General features: G+C 35.8%; 1 protein-coding gene across 4 annotated transcripts in view; it reads left to right on the forward strand.

Annotated features, from left to right (window-relative positions):
- ADAMTS20 (ADAM metallopeptidase with thrombospondin type 1 motif 20) overlaps positions 1–24113 on the forward strand; it is a 218532-nt gene that overhangs the window by 56485 nt on the left and 137934 nt on the right. For 2 of the 4 annotated variants that reach the window (XM_019960760.2, XM_019960761.2), the window contains exons 5-9: positions 4254–4337; positions 4856–4980; positions 6304–6344; positions 20701–20806; positions 22613–22759. In XM_019960760.2, coding sequence (XP_019816319.2) covers positions 4254–4337; positions 4856–4980; positions 6304–6344; positions 20701–20806; positions 22613–22759 — 503 coding nt within the window. Of the gene's footprint in view, positions 1–4253; positions 4338–4855; positions 4981–6303; positions 6345–11086; positions 15310–20700; positions 20807–20975; positions 21109–22612; positions 22760–24113 lie in introns of those variants that run through there. The other 2 variants (XM_070789242.1, XM_019960762.2) reach the window with 2 other exon arrangements.

The raw sequence follows: 24113 nt of genomic DNA on the forward strand, positions 1-24113 counted from the left end.
TACTAATCCAATACACCAGGGCATTGTGACCAAGGGTGCTTGGTGCTCACTGTGGTGGGGGGAATTGAGGCAAAAAGTAGATAAATCTATTTCCAGAGCTGGATAACTGGCTTGTAACTAGTAAGAGCCAGAACGGAAATCTAGGTCTCCTGTCTGTGTAAGACTTCTGAGGCCATGGTCAAGTAACTGTAGCAGGACGGTGTCAGGGGGTAGGGCATGAATCACATCAGGGTCTAAAATAACGTTTGTGCCAAGAGCTATTTAGGAAGTACTTAGGATAGAGTGCTGAAATTTCATAAGATCAGACAAAGTAGTCAGAGCTGAAGCTAGACTACCTCGGGTGGAAATTACTCCGCTGCTTCCAGCCACCTAACCTTGAATGTGTTATGAATTTCTCTGTACCTTAATTTTCTTATACGTAAAATGGACACAATAGTTTCCAGCTCATAAAATTTGTTGTGAGAATTATTAAACGAATTAATACATTTAAAACTTAGATCACATCTGACACACAGTAAATATTCAATAAATATTATTTCTAGTTATGTATTTATGAGGAAGTTGCAAACATGATACCCTATCATTATGGTGGCCTACTATGGGGTGGCAGTTTTAGGGATAAGAGAAGCATGTTGTCATGATAATTAGAAAAGCTTCTGAAGTAACAAGTAGGCCTGATCATTTACCTGCCTGATTCACCATTCAGCTTAATTGAACAGTTATTCAATGAAAGCACCTCTAAATATCCAAAAACTGTAAAAAATATATATGTATAGAGTGTGAGCACATAGATTATAAAGGCCAATACATAAAACAGTAAGAAGTAAGTGTCTACAATTAAATAAGCAAAATGACCTTGAAGAGACATACCATTTAATTGTAATTAATTAATTTTTATTGGCGTGTATTTGCTTTACACTGTTGTGTTAGTTTCTGTTGTGCAACAGTGTGAACCAGCTATCTGTAGACATATATGCCCTCCCTCTAAAGCCTCCCTCCCAGCCCCCACCATCCCACTCTTCTGGGCTGTCGCAGAGCACTGAACTGAACTCTCTATGCTGTACAGCATCTTCGCACTAGCTTATCTGTTTTACACTCGAACGTGTATATAGAAACATGGCATTTTAGTGTAAAAGCAAAATACCATCCTGAGGATTTTTTTGGGGGTAGATATGAATAATTATTTAAACCGAACCATCTGTGTCTTTTACCCCTGGAAGACTGAATTTTTAATGGTATTAGGTAAGCCAGTAGATAGTTAATAAATATTGAAAGAGATAAAACTGTGAAGCTTTTGGATCCTTTGCTTTCAATTTGCCATTCTATGATAACTAATTTGAAACACATGAACTAGAATAAACATTATATGTAACATATGCCTTTTCTTCTGAATGTAGTAATAATAGCTGTCATTGATCACTGTGACCCAGACCCTGATCTAAATGCTTTTCTTTAAAATAACTAGTGTTCTTTATTTTTTATTGTTGTTGCTTTTGTTTGTTTGTTTTTAATTGGAGTATAATTGCTTTATGATGTTTTGTTGGTTTCTGCTGTACAATGGAGTGAATGGGCTATATGTGTATATATATATCCCCTCCCTCTTGAACCTCCCTCCCATCACTCCCTCCTGCGCCTCTAGGTCATCACAGAGCATTGAGCTGAGCTCCTTGTGCCAGACAGCAACTGGCCACTCACTATCTGTTTTACACGAAGTGGATGTGTGTCAGTGCTGCTCTCTTAATTTGTCTCACCCTCCCCTCTTCATTCCCCTCCCCGCCGCCCATGTCCACAAGTCCCTTCTCTATGTCCGTGTCTCTATTCCTGCCCTGAAAATAGGTTCATCAGCACTATTTTTCTAGTGATCTAAATGCTTTTTGTACACCATCTTATTTAATCTTTATAGCAGCCTGGTAATTAGGTGTTATCAACAAGTGGCAGTTAAAATTGGAATTAAAAGGACTCTGCTTCATAACATTGCCCATCTTACATAATTACTTGAATTATTTTTTTTCCTAAAGTTAAATTTTAAAAGAAATTTTGCTGAAGTAATATATTTAAAAACATAGTGTCAGAACACTGGGAATGTGTTTCTAAATTCTAGCTGGTTGCTTGGTCACTTGTCAATCAAGGTGCCACATCTGTTTTCTTCTGAAACTGAAAACATTTTTGTGGTTATTTTATAGTTTATATTACATATCCAGATTGTCATTTGTAGGCAGCACATTTCAGGCAATGCATAGAGAGAAATTAGCCATTTAGATACTTCACAATGCCTAAGCTTTTATCTCTGGAGGACCAGGAATGCATGCTGGCCAGTGACAAGTCTTCTCAGTTGGCTTTCATTAAAAGAGCCTTTGTGCTTACCTTTGAGGTGCTTTGTTTACCTTCTAGTTTGACTTAGGGAAACATCTACTTTTAATCTCACATGATCAGAGGATAACTCAGAAGGCACACGTATGGGTATACTTTGTTTTTTACAATAGATGCTCATTTTCCATGTAACTCTCTATATATTAGTTCAGCCATAGATTTTTCCACAGCTGCCATTTTAAAGTGAGCAATACTGCAATACTAGCCAATCAGCATGCAATTGCCAGTCATCTGCCTGTCTCTGTTTAACTGAACTCTTAACTCCACTGGGGTGACCATCACTCTTGCCAAAAAATACTAGAACAAAAGACATCTCTACAGGTAAAGATGGTCAATCTGTGTTTGTGGTTGTACAGCTAAAACAATAGGAAAAATGCTAGAAACTTTATTTAAGTTCATGCTGACCTACAGGGTCAGCATTTCCAGAGATGCTTTTGGGCCTGGTTCTGATGGTTCTCATGTTATTCATTATGTTGGAGCAACTTTGGCTGATAGCATCAGGGCTCCACTACTGGTTCTTTTAGTAAACTGTAAGCTCCACAAGGTCAGGGACCATCTTCTCTTCCCTGTCTCTGTGTCTGTAACCAATAAAGGAAGGAATATTTGCTGAATATTAATTAAATAAATGAAAGAAGTAGCACTTCCTGAAGGAATTGCTGTCTTGGTTTGGGCAGTGGTCCAGGAGATGGTGATCCACATTCAGAAGCAATTTTCATGTCATGGGTGGCCCAGCTCCAGAAAGGTGTATCTCTACAGAAATCCTAGGCAGAGGCGTTGGTCATGGAATACACTCTTGCTATCTGGCAACCTCCATGGTAGCTGTAAGAGGAGGATATTAATTGGTGAATTGTACAACACTTTCACTATGAGTCACAAACTGAGCCCATGCAGAGTCCTTTGTAGAATTGCATTCTCCAATTTTGGAGAGTGGAAGACCAGATTGTGACCTATGACTTCTTCTGCGGCTCTTTGCTGACTTGATGGACATGAGTTTGAGGAAGCTCCAGGAGTTGGTGATATACAGGGAAGCCTGGTGTGCTGCAGTCCATGGGGTCACAAAGAGTTGGACATGACTGAGTGACTGAACTGAACTGATGACTCTTTGTGATTCTTGATGAATTTGTCTCCATGGATTCTAATGGTGCTAAGCAATTAAAAACCATAAGCATATTCAGAATTGAAAATACCCAGTCATGGCAAGAAAGATTAGGTAAAACTACCAAAGAATAGGTAAAATTTATGTGTTTATTTTTATGGAGTATTTTGGTCACATAAATTGTGGATTGTGACACAATTTTTTGCTGAATCATCTAGAACAGTATTTCCAAGCCACAATTCATATTCAGATGCCTTGGAGATCTTATTAAACTAAAGTTTCTGGCTCACTTGTCCAGATGGGCCTGAGAGTTTGTATTTCTTTTTTTTTTTAATTAATTAATTTATTTTTTAAATTTTATTTTATTTTTAAACTTTACATAATTGTATTAGTTTTGCCAAATATCAAAATGAATCCACCACAGGTCGTGTATACCTGTGGAGAGTTTGTATTTCTAATCAGCTCTAGGTGATATGGACGCTGCTGATCAATGGATTAATCTCAGTAAGAAGATTAAGGATACTGTTTCTCAAACTTGGCTTCACATTGGAATCAGAAAAATGCCAGGGAGTTTTAAAAGATACTGATGCCTGTGTCTCAACCCTAGAGATTCTGATTTAATTGATAAGGGGGAATGTGGCCTGAGCTTTAAGGTTTATGAAAAGCTCCCTAGGAGATTCCAGTGTGCAAATGAATTGGAGAATTGATGATGTCAGATTGGTTTTAATTTCCTTTTGAGAAAAAAACATTGATTTTAGGCATCAAATCTTATACTTTTTCCTTGCAGGTTGCAGCAATCTACAAGGACTCAAGTATTGGAAATCTTATAAACATAGTAATTGTAAAATTAGTTATAATTCATGATGAGCAGGTAAGAAACAGTTCTAAAACTAATATTCCTAGTTGTAGTAAGCTCTTAGCAGGAATATATGTATGTAGATCATGAAATGGGATAATTGAAAAATACATGTTAAAAATCTTGATTCAGAAAGGAATGAGGTTGACTTTTTCCATCATGATGGAAATGAAATGAGAACAGAGGAAGTCACAGAAAGTAATAAACAATTTAAAAAGTTAAGGTTGATAACAATCAGATATTCACTTTTTATAATTCTACTGTTAGATTTAAAATATAAATTTTAGAAGTTAGTTTTTTGATCCGAAATATTGGATGCTTACATTGAGAAGCATCTAATTCAATTCTGTTTTCATCACAACGTTTTAAGGATTGCTAAAATATGTTTGAGGCATGAGGGAGCAATGAAGTGACTTCTTCATTTGCCTATAAAAATGCTATTTAATGAACTGCATAAACACTGACAAGTTTGGAAGGGAGAGGGCATGAATGTTTTGATGTAATATTAAATTGCTGATTTTTTGTGTGTGTAGGAAGGACCAGTCATCAGTTTTAATGCAGCTACCACATTACGCAACTTCTGTTTATGGCAACAAACTCAAAATGTTCTTGACGATGCCCACCCATCCCACCATGATACTGCTGTTCTTATCACAAGGTACAGTTCTAGAAATAACCCTTCCAATGAAATTGTTTACCCTTTCTCTCCTGCATGATCACTGATACTTCTTGTTATATCAGTAGTACATAGTAGTGTTCTATGAGAACTTGTATTATGAAAGATACCCTTGAATGAAAGCATTCTTCTGTTTCTTTCAGACCAGAACACTGGCCTGATTCCTTAGGAAATTAGCAGCATTAGGTTGCTAAGTAATGGCTTGACCTAAACAAAATGATTTCCTTAGTATGTTAATGACAGAATAACAGAATTAGGAAAATTATTTGAAAATTAACATAGTTATGGAACTGTGAACGCATTTTGTTTCTTCCCTATTTGACCTTCCAATCGCTTGGAAAAGAAAGCCTCTGAATTTTTTTTGGACTCCTTATACTTTTAAAAAAACCTATCTGCTCTGTGTTTTGTTGCTCAGTGTGTATCTTAATTACTGGGCTGCTTTTGCTAGGCTTTTTTCTCAACCCTATTTATTTATATGAAAAACAGCTGCTATTATTATAAAAATGATTATTTTACAAGTACATTGTTAATTCACACTGTTGTTTCAGCATCCGTCATGGTATAAGAATCCCAGGTTTGTAGTTTGTTTTGCTTGGTTGGTTGGCCAAAGGGGAAAAAAATCTTTTGCTTGAAGATTAGACTCAGAGAAATGTTGACTTTCTAGAACCCTGAAATGAAAACCTTTAGTCAATGTAAAACAACTGACATAGTCCATGTGCTTTATCTGTTTTCCAAAGTAAAGCAGAATTGCTCACATTTATACACTGTATTCTAATGCCCTATGTTATGGCTAGAGATAACATATTAAAATGGGAGGGAAGAAAAGGGCTCTAAGAGGAGACCATGGGGAAAGAGACTAGAGAATTGTCATATTGAATGGTTAGAGACTGAGTAATGCAGAAGCAAAAAGTTTAAGCAACTTGGTAACATTTGAGAACATCATTATTTTGCAGCAGAGAATAATAGCTTTACTTCATAATGATGTTGAAACATCAAGAAAAGAGTATTACATATACTACTGCAAAGGTAAAGGCAGAGAGGTGAAAAATACATTGAGAAGGCTTTTCATTGAAAATGATTAAGCTCCAGCTGTTTATAGCAGTCACCTTTATACTGTACCTATTTGCTTATTGGTATGCAAAAATGGTGCATTACTCTAGGTTTAAACTTATTGAGAGCTTGAGAGAACTAGATCTTAAAGTCAGTTTAGGGCAATAGATATGTCAAAATTAAAGCTTTTTTGTCTTTGCTTTGGCTTGTTGCAAAAATATTTTCTAAAAATGCTTCAAAATCTTTTGTTTCAAGGGAAGACATTTGTGGAGCTAGAGAGAAATGTGACACATTAGGTAAGTTATTTTGTAAATATAGCTTATATAATTGTTTACTGAATTATTTAGGATGATGTTTAGATTATCTTTTAATTTACATATTAATCATTTTGTTTAGTTGTCTTGATTAATGATTATAGTGTCACTATTATTTGATTTTTGCTTCTATAAGCTTTAAAGAATAATAGGAACTACTATTTATATAACAATTACTAAACATCAAGTGCTGTGCAAAGCTTGACATATTTAAAGTATTTTATTATGTATCATTTGATCATACAAAATAGTACATAATAACTTATATGCAAATTTAAAACAAGAAAAATAAAATGAATGGACATGAATCCACTATCAGATTTATGAATTAGATTTAAGAATTAGAAATTTAGCAGTACTGTTCTACGGCCTGTGCTAAGTCCTTATTCTATCCCTTGCATTTCCCCAAGAAATAATCAGTTGCATAAATGTTCTATGTGCCAGTTCTTTCCATTTTTTTGAAAAATAGTTTTATGGCACATGTATGTATTCTTAAAAGAATCTGCTTGATTATGCTTATTTTTGAGCTTTAGTTCATGCATTTTCACTGTTACAGAATATTTCAATCACGGTTCACATATCTTTATTCTGTCAGTGAATATTTGGGCTGATTTCAGCTTTTTTCTATTAGAAACTTTATTATAAGACCCTAAGGTATATTCCTAAGATTAGAATTTCATGTCATTAAATGTGCTCATGTTCAACTTTATAAAATATACCAAATTATTTTCCAAAGTGGTACCAATTTTCATTTTTTATCAATAGTGTATAAGCATTTCTTTTGATTATATTCTTATCAATACAAGAATCTTCAAATTTCTCATTTTTGCCAATCTAAATTTAATATATTTCATTACAGTAGTAACTTTTAGTTCCCTGGTCACTAATGAGTCTGGACATCTTTTTATATATTTACTAGCCATTTATATATCTTTTCTGAGAGGAATGAAATAAATGAAAAAAGTTGCCTGTTTTTCTGCTGTAGTACTTTTCATTTTCTTATGCCTTTTAGTGTTCTTTATAACTTCTTGATACCAAACCGTTTTTGGATTATATGTATTGTAAATATCTATTAATGATTAGTTCCTTAGTGATTATTGTTGTATTTGTATGAAAAAGTATACTATAGCTGAATTTATAATTTTAGAGTTAGAAATTTTATGTCTTAGTAATGAAATTATAGCTTTCTAAGTATTCTGTAGTGTAAAATCTGAATGTATTATTCTGTTTTCTTATAAGGATTTAAAAATTTGTCCTTCCACATTTAAATCTCTATACTATTTGAGGTTTTTTGATATGGTATCAAATAAGGATCCAGTTTTATAAGATTCTTTTCTGTGTGGATATCCAGTTTCCTGAGATCATGCTTTGATTAGTTTGATTAGTTTCCTAGACTCTGCTGTACCTTTCCTTAGAATCTGCGATGCCACATATAAAATTTCTGTTTGCACTGGCATGTGCAAACATCCTGCTGTTTCATTAATCAATACTTTTTATTTAGTTCATCTACCAATTCCATAAATTCAAATTATATAGTTCTATAATAAATCATCATAATTCATAGAGTATATACTCCATCTAATTTTCTTCAAGAGTTTGTGGCTATTCTTGGACCTATGATCTCCTATAAAATTTTAGACCAGTATGTTAAGTCATTATGAAACAATTATCTATTTATGAAGGTCTTTTAAAATATTTTTTAGTAATATGTATTATTTTCTTTCAGAGTTTATTGTGCCCAACTTTCATTTACCTCTTTTATTAGTATATTGGTGTATGATGTTGATTGATAGAAATATAATAAATTATTTGGATTATTGATTTTAAATATAGACACCTGATTCATTAATTAATCTCATAATTTACCTGTGGGCATTTATATCATTGTGAATTATGGCTGTTACTCTTTTCCCTTCTTCAATCCTTATAATATTTTTTCCTTTTTTTAAATTTTATTTTATGATATCAGTGTGCCATAATTTATTTAAACATTCACTTATTGAAATACATCTGGGTTGCTTCAGGTTTTGAACCATTATGAATACACTATAAACATTCATATACAGTTTTGTGTCTTCATTTTAAGCCTCATTTCTCTGGGATAAATCCTCAGGAGTGAAATTTCTGGGTCATATGGTAGTTGAATGTTTAGTTTTATTAAGAAACTACCAAATGATTTTCCAGAGTGGCTCTACCATTTTACATTTTCAGTAGAAAAGTAGTTGTAATGTATTTCCTCCACATTCTTATCAGTGTTTAGAGTTATCTTTATTTTTTGACTTCAGCCATTCTGACTGGTGTATAGTGATGTTTTAGGAAAAGATTTTGATCATTTTTTCATGTTTATTTGCACTTGCATATCTATCTTTGGTGAACTGTCTGTATCTTTGTGTATAAAACTGGATTATTGTTTTTTTTTTTATTTTTTTTAACACTGAGTCTTGAGAATTCTTTATCTTTCTAGATGCTAGTTGTAATTTGATGTTTTCTGTCACTGTAGCTCATATCTTTATTCTCTTAACACAGTCTTTCATAGAGTAAAATCTATTTAGTCTATCAATATCTCCTTTTATGGGTTGTAGTTTTGACATCAAGTTTAAGAACTCTTTGCCTCACCATAGTTCTTGAAGATAATGTTTTTCTATAAGATTTGTGCTTATTTGTTTTGTCTATGAATGTCCAATGGCCCAATTGCTCTAGCAGCCTTATTTATAAGACTCCATTGAATTTTATATAAACTTTGTCCAAAATCACTTGGGCCTCTTTCTATGGGTAGATTCATGGGTCATGGATCTGATATCCATTTATATCATTGTGAATTATGGCTGTTATTCTTTTCCCTTCTTCAATCCTTATAATATTTTTTCCTTTCTTTTTAATCTTTTTCTTCCCCCCCCCCTTTTTTTTTGTCTTAAAGTAAGATATAAACCTTGTTGAATGTTGAATAGAAATGATGATGATAGCCTTTTTTCCCTGGATTTTAAAGGGAATATTTGTAAAGTTTCACCATTAGGAATATTTGCCACAGGTTCTTCTTGGCTGATAAACTTATAGTTTTCTGAAACTTAGAAAATGTATACTTTTTATTAAAAAATTATGCAGATCTAGTAATGATCATATGATTATTTTAATCTTATGAATTCCTTTTATGAGTTTTGTAACACTAAACCAATCTTGATTAAGGTTTTTTCTTTTTTTTTGTTGTCTCTAAACACACCACTAGATTTCATTCCATGCATATATTTTCAGGAGTGAAATGACATTCCTTTGATTGTATTTCTCTGATTTTGATACTGTGCTACTGCTGCTAAGTCACTTCAGTCGTGTCTGATACTGTGAGGAGATAGCAAATTATCCAAGATGGCCTGGTCAGGCTCTCTCACCGCACGTTTTGTAAATAATTATGTAACAGCTGAGATCACATACAGCACTGCGCATGCGCACCACGAGATACTTCCTTGGTCACAAGCTGCTTTGTGCCATAAGCCCGTCAGTTTCACCACAAAAGCCGTAGCTGCTATGGCATTGGGGCTACATTGGAGTGGCATCATGGTTATATGAGGTTAAGCCATGGCTATATTACTGCTGCATTATGGTTACGTTGTGGCTGCTGCTACTTCTGCTACGTGAGTCAGGAGAGTGGCTGTGTTATGGCTGCTGTGCCAGCCAGGAGAGAATAAATGTGTCTAGTTCCTTCGGCTCCTTCCAGCCTCTCAGCTCACGCCTTGTCTAGCCTGCTGCTGCTGCTGCTAAGTCACTTCAGTCGTGTCCGACTCTGTGCGACCCCATAGACGGCAGCCCACCAGGCCCCCCCATCCCTGGGATTCTCCAGGCAAGAACACTGGAGTGGGTTGCCATTTCCTTCTCCAATGCATGAAAGTGAAAAGTGAAAGTGAAGTCGCTCAGTCGTGCCCGACTCTTCGCGACCCCATGGACTGCAGCCTACCAGGCTCCTCCGTCCATGGGATTTTCCAGGCAAGAGTACTGGAGTGGGGTACCATTGCCTTCTCCTTGTTTAGCCTGGGTTCAGCGAAAAGCCCGGACAGTGTGAACAGCGAGACAGTTGGTGTCATGAGTAGGAAAAGCGACACAGATACCAAAGTTTTATTCACCATGCCAAATTTGTTGGGAGTATATTGTTTCTTTTTCCATTCTCTGGAAGATTTTATGTACTGTTGGAGTGATCTGTACCTTGAAAGCATGGGAGATCCCACCTAGAAAACCATCTGGGTTTTATCTTTCCTGTGTGGAAATATATTTTACCATTTAATTTCTCCAAGGATAATCAGACTTAAAAAAACATCTTTTTGAATGATCTTTAAAAACTGTTTTTCTAGATATTATACCATTTCTTTTAGTCGTAAAATTTATAACTTAAATTATTCTCATAGCATTTTCTTTTAAACTCTTGTCTATAGCTGTCTACAAGCCTCATTTTATTTCCAATATTATTTATTTGAACTTCTTTAAATGGCTTAATTTCACTGAAATATTGTCTATTACAGTTTGTCTTTTTTTATAGGATCAACTCTTTCTTTTAATCTCATTTTTATTTCTTTAATTTCTCCTTTCTCTCTCTCATTTTTTCTCAATTTACTTATGCTTGCTTAGCTCAAAACCCCCCCAAATTTTTCTTTTCTAATTTGTTTAAGACTACCCATTTACTTCAAGGTATCATTTTGCTATGTCCTACATGTTTTTATAGATATTTTCAATGACATTTAAAATTTAAAAATTCTAAGTATGTGTAAACCCATCTTGATTTCTTCACTTATTAACTAGACTTATAATTTAGAAATGCATTTAAAATTTTATGAGTGTATCGAGATTTACTGTTTTTTATTGAATTTCATTGTAGTTGCAGAACATGATCTGTAAGATACCCATTCTTTGAAGTCTTTTGATATCCCCTGTATGGTCTATTGTTCAGTCACTCAGTCATGTCTGACTCTGTGCGACCCCATGGACTGCAGCACAATAGGCTTCCCTGTCCTTTACCATCTCCCAGAGCTTGCTCAAACTCATGTCCATTGAGTTGGTGATGCCATACAACCATCTCATCCTCTGTCATCCCCTTTTCCTCCTGATCTGTATTTCTGAGCATCAGGGTCTTTTCCAATAAGTCGGCTTTTCCCATCAGGTGGCCAAAATACTGGAACTTCAGCTTCAGCATCAGCCCTTCCAATGAATCCTCAGGATTGATTTCCTTTAGGATTGACTGGTTTGATCTCCTTGCAGTCCAAGGGACTCTCAAGAGAGCTCTCCAAAACCACAGTTCGAAAACATAAATTCTTCAGTGCTCAGCTTTCTTTATGGTACAACTCTCACATCCATACATGACTACTGGAAAAACCATAGCTTTGTTTAGATGGACCTTTGTCAGTAAAGTAATGTCTCTGCTTTTTGAAATGCTGTATAAGTTTGTCACAGCTTTTCTTTCAAGGAGCAAATATCTTTTAATTTCAAGGCTGCAGTCACCATCTGCAGTGATTTTGGAGCCCAAGAGAATAAAGTCTGTCACTGTTTCCATTGTTTCCCCATCTATTTGCCATGAAGTGATGGGACCAGATGCCATGTTCTTAGTTTTTTGAATGTTGAGTTTTAAGCCAGCTTTTTCACTCTCCTCTTTCACTTTCAAGAGGCTCTTTATTTCTTTGCTTTCTGTCATAAGTGCGGTGTCATCTGCATCAGATCAGGTCAGATCAGATCAGTCGCTCAGTTGTGTCTGACTCTTTGTGACCCCATGAATCGCAGCATGCCAGCCCTCCCTGTCCATCACCAACTCCAGGAGTTCACTCAGACTCACGTCCATTGAGTCAGTGATGCCATCCAGCCATCTCATCCTCTGTCGTCCCCTTCTCCTCCTGCCCCCAATCCCTCCCAGCATCAGAGTCTTTTCCAATGAGTCAACTCTTCGCATGACGTGGCCAAAGTACTGGAGTTTCAGCTTTAGCATCATTCCTTCCAAAGAAATCCCAGGGCTGATCTCCTTCAGAATGGACTGGTTGGATCTCCTTGCAGTCCAAGGGACTCTCAAGAGTCTTCTCCAACACCACAGTTCAAAAGCATCAATTCTTCGGCGCTCAGCCTTCTTCACAGTCCAACTCTCACATCCATACATGACCACAGGAAAAACCATAGCCTTGACTAGTCGAACCTTTGTTGGCAAAGTAATGTCTCTGCTTTTGAATATGCTGTCTAAGTTGGACATAACTTTTCTTCCAAGGAGTAAGCATCTTTTAATTTCATGGCTGCAGTCACCATCTGCAGTGATTTTGGAGCCCCCAAAAATAAAGTCTGACACTGTTTCCACTGTTTCCCCATCTATTTCCCATGAAGTGGTGGGACTGGATGCCATGATCTTCATTTTCTGAATGTTGAGCTTTAAGCCAACTTTTTCACTTTCCACTTTCACTTTCATCAAGAGGCTTTTGAGTTCCTCTTCACTTTCTGCCATAAGGGTGGTGTCATCTGCATATCTGAGGTTATTGATATTTCTCTCAGCAATCTTGATTCCAGCTTGCGTTTCTTCCAGCCCAGCATTTCTCATGATGTACTCTGCATATAAGTTAAATAAACAGGGTGACAATATACAGCCTTGACAAACTCCTTTTCCTATTTGGAAGCAGTCTGTTGTTCCATGTCCAGTTCTAACTGTTGCTTCCTGACCTGCATACAAATTTCTCAAGAGGCAGATCAGGTGGTCTGGTATTCCCATCTCTTTCAGAATTTTCCACAGTTTATTGTGATCCACACAGTCAAAGGCTTTGGCATAGTCAATAAAGCAGAAATAGATGTCTTTCTGGAACTCTCTTGCTTTTTCTATGATCCAGGAGATGTTGGCAATTTGATCTCTGGTTCCTCTGCCTTTTCTAAAACCAGCTTAAACATCAGGAAGTTCATGGTTCACATATTGCTGAAGCCTGGCTTGGAGAATTTTGAGCATTACTTTACTAGTGTGTGAGATGAGTGCAATTGTGCGGTAGTTTGAGCATTGTTTGGCATTGCCTTTCTTAGGGATTGGAATGAAAACTGACCTTTTCCAGTCCTGTGGCCACTGCTGAATTTTCCAAATTTGCTGGCATATTGAGTGCAGCATTTTCACAGCATTATTTTTCAGGATTTGGAATAGCTCAACTAGAATTCTATCACCTCCACTAGCTTTGTTCATAGTGATGCTTTCTAAGGCCCACTTGACTTCACATTCCAGGATGTCTGGCTCTAGGTCAGTGATCACACCATCGTGATTATCTTGGTTGTGAAAATCTTTTTTGTACAGTTCTTCTGTGTATTCTTGCCATCTCTTCTTAATATCTTCTGCTTCTGTTAGGCCCGTACCATTTCTGTCCTTTATAGAGCTCATCTTTGCATGAAATGTTCCTTTGGTATCTCTGATTTTCTTGAAGAGATCCCTAGTCTTTCCCATTCTGTTGTTTTCCTCTATTTCTTTGCATTGATCACTGAAGAAGGCTCTCTTATCTCTTCTTGCTATTCTGCATATCTGAGGTTATTGATATTTCTCCCAGAAATCTTGATTTCAGCTTGTGCTTCATCCAGCCTGGCATTTCGCATGATGTACTCTCCATATAAGTTAAATAAGCAGGGTGACAATATACAGCCTTGATGTACTCTTTTCTCAATTTTGAATCAGTCTGTTATTCCATATCTGGTTCTAGCTGTTTCTACTTTACCTGCATACAGGTTTCTCAAGAGACAGGTAAGGTGGTCTCATTTCCATCTCTTTAAGAATTTTCCACAGTTTGTTGTGATCCACATAGTCAAAGTCTTTAATGTATTCAATAAAGCAGAAGCAGATGCTCTTCTGGAATTCTCTTGCTTTACCTGTGATCCAGCGGATGTTGCCAATTTGATCTTTGGTTCCTCTGCCTTTTGTAAATCCAGCTTGGACATCTGGAAGAGTTCTATGTAAGCTCTCTCTATGTGTACATAAGATGGAGGAGCTCTATATAGTCAGCAAAAACAGGACCAGAAGCTGACTGTGGCTCAGATCATGGACTCCTTATTACAAAATTCAGACTTAAATTGAAGAAAGTAGGGAAAACCACTAAGCCATTAAGTGTATGAACTAAATCAAATACCTTTTGATTATATAGTGGAAGTGACAAATAAGATTCAAGGGACTAGATCTGATAGACAGAGTGCCTGAAGAACTATGGACAGAGGTTTGTAGCATTGTACAGAAGGCAGTGATCAAGATTATCCCCAAGCAAAAGAAATGCAAAAAGGTGAATGGTTGTCTAAGGAGGCCTTACAAATATCTGAGAAAAGAAGAGAGAGAGGCAAAGGAGAAAAGGAAAGATATACCCATCTGAATGCAGAGTTCCAGAGAATCGCAAGGAGGAATAAGAAAGACTTCCTAAGTGAACAATGCCAAAAAAAAAAAAAAAAGAGGAAAGCAGTAGAATGGGAAAGACTCGAGTTCTCTTCAAGAAAATTAGAGATACCACAGGAATATTTAATGCAAAGTCAGACACAATAATGGAGAAGGAAATGGCAACCCACTCCAGTGTTCTTGCCTGGAGAATCCCAGGGACAGGGAAGCCTGGTGGGCTGCCGTCTATGGGGTTGCACAGAGTCAGACACGACTGAAGCGACTTAGCAGAAGACACAATAAAGGACAGAAATGGTGTGAACCTAACAGAAGCAGAAGATATTAAGAAGAGGTGGCAAGAATACACATAAGAACTATACAAAAAAGATCTTAATGATCCAGATAACTACAATGGTGTGATCACTCACCTGGAGCCAGACATCCTGGAGTGCAAAGTCAAGTGGACCTTAGGAAGCATCACTAGCAACACAGCTAGTGGAGGTGATGGAATTCCAGTGGCGCTATTTCAAGTCCTAAAAGATGATGCTGTGAAAGTGCAGCACTAAGTATGCCAGCAAATTGGAAAACTCAGCAGTGGCCACACAACTGGAAAAGGTCAGTTGTCATTCCAATCCCAAAGAAGGGCAATGTCAAAGCATGTTCAAACTATTGCACAACTGCTCTCATTTTGCATGCTAGCAAGGTCATGCTCAAATTCCTCCATGCTAGACTTCAACTGTATGGTCTATTATGTGGTCAATTAAAAAATGTGTATGTTCAAACAGAATGTGTATTCTTAACTATGTCTGTTAAATCAATTTATGCTGTTCAAATCAACTATGTATTTACTATTTTTTTTTTTTTTTGCTTACTAGGACACTAACCTGAAATATGAGTATATCTTTGTTACTCTTTATTTTTAATTTGACATTAAAATTTCTTCAATTACAGTATTCAGATACTTTGTTTCATCTATTTTTGGGCTAACTTATTAGGTGCATATAAGTTTGATTTGTACTGTTTGCAGTTGTATAGTGACTTTTTACCTCTAATGCTTTTTCAAGAAAATATAGTCATTATAATTTTATTTTTATATTATGTCTAGCAATGCTGTAACTAACCCAACTTTTTCTTGTTTAATATTTGCTGGGTATATCTTTTGTTTCAATTTTTCAGAGTCTCATTTCTTTAGATAAATCCATCATATAATTGGATTTAAAAAATTATATCCCTATTAATCTTTGTTACTACCAAAGTTTGTCCATTTACATTTATTCTAATTGTTTTCCATCTTTTCTTTCTTTTTATCTTCATGCTTTATTCCAGCAGCTCTAAAGTGCATTTTATTGTTTTTTTTTCCTTTGGCTGCATCTAATTTGGTATTTCATTCATCTTCTGTATTTTCCATTTCAACATGTTTTACAATTTCAAAATTTCTACTTAGTTGTTATTCAAAATCTGCCTATTTATTTTGTTTATATTCTTTTTATATTTTCTCATATTTATCATTGCCTTTCATATTTACTGAAACATTTTATTTGGAGTAATTTTATATTCCATCTTTGGCAGTTCCCATATTCTAAACATTTGATAACCAAATATGTGGTTTCTGCTAATTTTATGCTATGTTTATTTGTTTGTATGTTTCATGATCTCTAAGTGTAAGTTCATATTTATATAAAAATCATCCATATGGTTAGTGGTGAACTGCTTAAAAAGTGTTCTTTCCTCTAGAGAGATTTTCAGTTGTTTTTGCTGTAACCTGAAGGGTGTTAATAACCAAGGTCCCTGACTTAAGGCAGGGACTTCAGAATCAGATTCTCTACTTTGAAGCTTCCTCTAGCAAGCTCTTAGTCTCTGTATCATATTGCTTTTCTCAGTATTTGCTCTCAGAGTAACTCCTATTACTATTCCTTGCTTGCTGTTTAGGATTTAGCACATGATATAAATCATATGGGGCTTCCCTTGTGGCTCAGCTGGTAAAGAATCTGCCTGCAATGCGAGAGACCTGGATTTGATCCCTCTGTTGGGAAGATCCCCTGGAGAAGGGAAAGGTTACCCCTCCAGTATTCTGGCCTGGAGAAAACTGAGTGACTTTCACTCACATGATATAATTGTTTATATGTATGTATGCATGCATTATTAGGTATGAGATGAGCAGGGACAGAATATATCTTAGGTCTCGGAGGTGTGTGATTTTGATAGTTCTCATACATCATGAGCTCAGTATTCATTTAAAAAGTAGTTTTTATTACTGGATGTGTTTCTTTGTGGTATAAGGACTGTCTAAAAGTTAATCTTCCACAAATGTGGAAGTAGGCACCTGCCACTCTAATTTTTACAACAGACCTCATTCTCTTCTCCTAGCAAGCTACTCTCTAACTTTGTAGATATATTCTATATAATTAGATACATTTACATATCTAGGTATATTATTCTATATATCTAGGCTTCCCAGGTAGAGAAGGCAATGGCACCCCACTCCAGTACTCTTTCCTGGAAAATCCCATGGATGGAGGAGCCTGGTGGGCTGCAGTCCATGGGGTCGCTAAGAGTCGGACACGACTGAGCGACTTCACTTTCACTTTTCACTTTCCTGCAATGGAGAAGGAAATGGCAACCCACTCCAGTGTTCTTGCCTGGAGAACCCCAGGGACAGGAAGCCTGGTGGGCCGCCGTCTATGGGGTTGTACAGTCAGACATGACTGAAGCGACTTAGCAGCAGCAGCAGGCTTCCCAGGTGGTGTTTGTGGTAAGAGCCCGTCTGCCATGCAGGAGATATAAGAGACGCGCGCTGATCCCTGAGTAAGGAAGATCCCCTGGAGAAGGGTACTGCAGTCCACTCCAGTATTCTTGCCTCGAGAACCCCATGGACAGAGGAGCCTGGCAGGCTATAGTCCATATGATCGCAAAGAGTTGAACACAACTGAAGTGACTTGGTACTCAGATATATATGTTTTATATTTCTTAGATTATCTTTGCCTTGTTTTCACATATTTATACTAAAAGTTAAGTATGAATATATTTGCTATATTTTTCTATTTTAAAAAATGATTTAAAACTAAATTTTGGGTTATTCACTCCCCATTCATTTTTTGCAGTTTTCAGCTACTCCTGTGCACATAAATCATACTGATGTCTAGAAACATAGACTATGCAAATAAAAGTAGTCCTGTTATCCTTTAAATCAAGAGTAGCAGTGATTATAATGATAGCTGATATATCTGAGTGCCTATGTATCAAACACTACATTAAGGTTTAACATGATTATACTCATTTAATCTTTGCAACAAACCTATGAAGACCTATTATTCCAATTTTATACATGAGGATAAATAATTTGCCCAAGGCTACACAACTTGTATTAACCCAAGTTTTAGTATTTTAGTTTCCCTTCTAAAATATGTGGAAAAAATAACAAACTAAGAATAGTTCTTAATAACAAATACAAGATACTGGCAATAATTACTAGGTTTCCTGCTTATATCTCCTTTTGCAAGTAATGTTGTCTTAGTCTGGGCATATTTTACAAAGTAAGTTAAAAATTGTTATTCTTCAAGATGATAGATTGGTGACTTGTGCAGCTTCTTGCACTTTCAAACACAGGGAGTCTGTGTCAAATTCGGGCTGTGCTAGTTTATTTTGTTAATATCTCTGCCCAGTTTTAGAGAGCCCTGAACAAGTGAATGAGTGAATCTAGGCATAAACTCTCAGCCAACTGCTTGGTACTATAAGGCTATACATTCACTTTGATTTTTGTTAGTCTTGTTTATCTAATGGACATGCTTGAGCTTGATCTTTAATCATATGCAGTGCTAATTTTTACAGATATGTCATGTGGCTAAGATGTTCAACTTAGAATATATCCATCTTTAAGCTGGAAGGAGTTGCCATTTCTTCCTCCAGGGGATCTTCCAGACCTAGGAATTGAATCTGGGTCTCTTGCATTGCAGGCAGATTCTTTACCATCTGAGCTATAGGGAAGTCTTTAAGCATGAAGCAGTTTGGGTGGTAATGGAGTCAATGAAAAAAGTGAAAAGTTAAAGTATTAGTCACTCAGTCATGTTTGACTCTTTGCTACTCCATGGGCAATAGGTTGCCAGGCTTCTCTGTCCATGGAATTCTCCAGGCAAGAATACTGGAGTGGGTATATTCTCTTCCCCAGGGGATCTTCCCAACTCAGGGATTGCACCCATGTCTCCTACATTGCAGGCAGATTCTTTATGGTCTGAGCCACCATGGGAACCCAATGGAGTCAATATTGTATTTCAAATACCCAGCACTGTAAATGAATAGTACACTGGAACTGAGCCACTAGGCAAATTGAAAATACTAGTGAAGGCAAGGGAACAGCACATATTCTTAAAAAGCAATGTGTACAGTTTAACTTATTTTGACAAAGGAGAAATACAAAATTGACTAAAAATTGCGCATACAGTATGAATTTTAAAATCTTAAAGACAATAATAATTCTCTCATTCTTTCTCAGAGGACTGTTAAAGAAAGAATATCTTTCTTTTTTTTTTTTCATTCTTGCTTTGGTCTTGATTCCAACTAAGGAAAAGTTCTTTTGGGGGCGACTTTGCCCAAGCAAGGCTTTTTGGCATTAGAGTCAGAAAGAGGGCATCTTTCATTTTTGTTAAGAATGTATTGGTGAGTGAACACATTAGTTTGACTTTTTTCCAGTATTTTTAGATTCTTTAGTTAACTTCTATTTCTTTTTTTTAGGTACACATAATAGGAAAGACCTAAAACACAGTAGCTAATATGTCTGTTTATTTTATATTAAGAAATTTCTAAATGAAAAATTTTACAGTAAGAAACTGGTTATTGTACATATGAAAATATTTTTTTTAATCAAAGGAATCATCATAGGAGAGAAGATAAATTTGTAAGCAAATGTTGAAGGATAGCAATAGTAAAAGCCATGGTGTTATGTTAAAAAGTAAAATGGAATGCTAACTTGATGATGAAATATGGAATATTGTAATGAGCATTTATTTTATATCTTATCCTAGATTAAAAGACTATATCAGTTGTAACTATTGTCTTTGGTGTCCAGCTAGTTCATGTTGTCATCATTTTTCGGCAGCAATTCCAGTTGCAAGTTGTTATTTAAATGAGTGGCTAGATCTTGATGTGTGATATGTTTTCCACTGCTAAAATGGTTACAAAATCAAGTGCTTCCAATGATTATGTCATTATCATGCTTTATTTAACATCTATTAACTCCAGGCACTATTCTAAGTATTTAACATATTTTTAGTCATTTAATTATCATATGGTAATTGAATAAGTGTCTGCTGCTTCAAAGCTTTAAAAAATTAAATAAAATTTATAATTTATATTGTTCTGGACTATTTTCTTTATTAGTACTGTTACCAGTTTAGACATTCATTACCTTTCTTACTAATAACCCTGCTGCTGCTGCTACTGCTGCTAAGTCGCTTCAGTCATGTCCGACTCTCTTCGACCCCATAGACAGCTGCTTACCAGGCTCCTCTGTCCCTGGGATTCTCCAGGCAAGAACACTGGACTGGGTTGCCATTTCCTTCTCCGATGCATGAAAGTGGAAAGTGAAAGTGAAGTCGCTCAGTCGTGTCCGACTCTTAGCGACCCCATGGATTGCAACCCACCAGGCTCCTCCATCCATGGGATTTTCCAGGAAAGAGTACTGGAATGGGGTGCCATTGCCTTCTCCACTAATAACACTAACGTGGCCTAAAATTTCATTCTTCCTGTGGCCTTTTCCTTTTCCTGTCTTTTAAAAAATTGTTTGCTTATCCTATATTTTGGATTATTTTCTTCAGTAAAAGTATATGGTTTCAGCTACAGAAAATCATTCTGTTCTTTTTTTTTCTTTGCCTTATAAAACATCTGTGCAATATTAACAGTCAACTCTGCATTTATTTCTAAGTAGTAATGCCAAATGATACATGCTTTAGTGCTTTCTTTATGATTCTGCTATTCCCCATTTTGTTGAAATACAAATATGAAATTTTTCAGGTTTAGCAGAATTAGGTACCCTGTGTGATCCTTTACGGAGCTGCTCTATTAGTGAAGAAAATGGACTCAGTGCTGCCTTTACCATAGCCCATGAGCTTGGTCATGTGTAAGTACCTTCTGTCACGTCAGTAGTGTGCCTTCTACGTAGCATTGCATGAATGTCTACAATTCTGTCTTCAACTGAGTAATTAGCATCTTTATATCTTTACAAAATATTAGTAGTGTAATTTTAACCCCTGAAATGCTAACTCTGGCTCTTTTGTGATCTATGTTAGGTCAGACAGGCTACACAGATCAACAGACTAAGCAAAGAACTAGAACTTTGGAACTCTTTTCTTTCATTTACTGTATTGGATTATATGACAAGCACTTCTGGCCTCTATCCCTTGTTATCCTATGCATGACCAGGTACTGTGCTCTACCGTCTTATGGGAGGGCCTGTAGGATCCCCTGGTTCTAGGGAACTCCCCCAAATATTTCTAGTATCAATTCATTTCTTGCTTTTATTGCTCAGGGCCCCAACAGAGTATGTGGTCTGTGGGAATTTCTTAATCACTGAAATATTTTCTTAAAACTTTTTCTCCCAGATCTATAGTGGTTTTTTTTGGTAAACATTTGGAATTCTCCCATCTGTTCTTATATTATTAAAAATTCCACTGGGGTTTTATGCTCTAAGAATGTGGAGGCCGTGATTTCCCCGTGATACCTGTGAAGCTCCCATAGAAAGTCAGAAATCCCTAGAAATTCATCCTCTGAAAAATGATTCCCAATGTACCCACCGTACTCTTTTGATTTTTTGGTTATTTGCTAATAAGGAATTGAAGCTGGAGCTGCTTCTCTTGAACTCCATTGTCTTTTCCTGGTCATGCCTTGACATCCTTAGAGTATTCAACTGGAATAATTTCAGGCAGAGATGATTTTTATTAAACTATTTCCTCTTCAGTTCCCTGTAGCATAGTTATATCTCATGATCACCCACCAAATGCACACTCAGATTTGTATGTGTTTGCTGAAGTAGAGCAGGTTCAGCAGCATGCCGGAGGTATATCATACATTGCGGTAACATCCTGAAGGCAGTGTTTGCTGGTTACCAAGGGCGCTAACTAGTACAGTATTCTTGCAAAGGATACTACCTTTTATTTTCTTCCTGAGAAACTTTTTAGGTGTGTTTAGAATATCAGTAAATAGTTTAATTAAAACACTGATATTAAGTACAAATTTTGACAGGTAAGGACTGAATCAAGTGGTTTCAATATCCCTTCTAGGGGATCCTCAAAAAATATGTAGAATCTGTTGCTGACCATCTGATCATTTAATGTCATTGCCCTTGTAAAGATTTGATTGCTATTTGGAAATATTTTTACTATTCCAGTTCTATCAGTAATCGCTTTATGATTATAAACCAAAAAGAGCAGTTAAGCTGTTTCATGTGAAATAGGCAGAAAGCATAAAGTGATATGGAATTAAGAATTAAATAATTTTTTTTTTGTTTTTTAATTCTGTAGTGATAGTCAGTAGTCTGGAAGTTACTGTGGTAGAGCCTTTACCTAATCTTTCCACACACATTGCCTTGGGTATGCATGTTGGAAATTATAATTGTTTTATGTGAATGCTGTGTTGATCTTGTGATGAGGTGAGCCAGAATCCAAAGAATTTGATTGTTGAAATTCACATACCAAAGCAACAGACTGTGCTACTGATCAGAGTTATAATCTACTATTTTTTAAACATCATGCACTTCTAAACATGAAGGTAACCCTAGCATTTCAGTACTTTATGAAGAGATCAAGAGTACAAATCCTGATATAATCAGATTGGTCTACATTTTAGATTATATTATAAAATAAGAGATCTGTTTCTAATGTTGTATACGTTTCATTATTCTTTTTTAAGTGTTTATTTTTATTTTTAGATTTAATGTTCCACACGATGATAGTTTTAAATGTAAGGAAACCGGAATTAAACATCAGTATCATGTCATGGCTCCAACTTTAAATTACCACACAAGTCCTTGGACCTGGTCAAAATGTAGTCAGAAATATATCACTGAATTCCTAGAGTAAGTGATTTCGTGTTACTTTAGTTACATAATTGAACATTTATTAGATTATAAAGTTTGAAATGTGTATTCTTTTAGAATAGTTCAATCTCTGTTGAGTTTTTTATTGCTTAAATATAAGTTTGCTTCCACTGTACAAATGGATGTTTAAAGACAAAGAGTTTTATTATTTCATTCTTAACTATATTTTTTTTTGGTGGGGGATTTAAATTCAGAGCTTTTTTTTTTTTTTAATTTGGGTTCCTGTTACGATAAAAACTTCTTTGGGGGATGCTAAATGGGAATCAAAGCTTCCTTGTGTATTAGAATATCTTCAGAAACTGATATTAATATTTTGAGAGGAGTTTGAGTGGCTCAAGTTTGAGGTGTCCTTGAAGGACAGAGAATAGCTGAAGTTAAATTATGAATATTCCAAATAGTTCCTTAAAGAGCTGTGGAGTCTCTGGGTTTACCTGTCCTTTGGAGGCTATTGCTAGCTCAGATTCAGATTGTTCTGGCCTTGCGTCTTCATCTCCTACATTTCTCTGCTTCCCGACTTATCCAAATGGTGTTTCTATCCTAGTTATTGAAACTGGTTCTAAAAGCAAAGCCAAACTCTTTCCAGGTAATCTTTTGGTGTAAACACAATATTGTTTGATTTTTTTCTACTACATATTCTAATCACCTATTTATACAGTTTCACTTACCTATCTCTATGAGAACTATGGGAATGAATGAAACCATCTTTTGGAATATATATTTATAAATGTATCCCTTAGTTATGATTAGCAGTGATTATTTATCCTTGTATGGGAACTTGATTTAAAAGCACAGCACATAGTTGCTGATCTGTACATGGTAGCATATGGCTTTGTTCGATTGCTGACTGAAGCACTGATTAAAAATACCAGTAGGTATGCTTATTTTTGGAAGGGGTGATATGATTCTTGCCAATGGGTATTTTAAAAGTTACATGTTCATTTTTTGGGGACAAAATTTATTATGCCCTCTAGCCAGTAAAAAATTCCCCCCAAAATATTTCTTCTAATTATTTCAAATTAACAAATGGTTACTTTTAACTGAATTGGAATGGCTGAACATTTTCACAGTTTTCTATATACTATATATTACTTGACAAACCAGGAGTAGCAAATACACATTTTTTGCCACTATCTACTATTTTGCAAACTCCTTTAAAGATATTAAATCATGCATTTAATAGCAACTTGCAAGGCAGCCATTTCTACTCTCAATTTGAAGATGAGAAGTCTTAGACCCAGGGAGACTGACTAACTTGTTCACACCATGCAATTCGGAAAGTGGTGACACCCAAATGCAAAGTCCCAAAGCTGGCATTCTTTACTCTGCATTATAT

Source organism: Bos indicus, chromosome 5 (assembly GCF_029378745.1).
Source record: "Bos indicus isolate NIAB-ARS_2022 breed Sahiwal x Tharparkar chromosome 5, NIAB-ARS_B.indTharparkar_mat_pri_1.0, whole genome shotgun sequence".
In the NCBI taxonomy this organism is placed as follows: Eukaryota; Metazoa; Chordata; class Mammalia; order Artiodactyla; family Bovidae; genus Bos; species Bos indicus.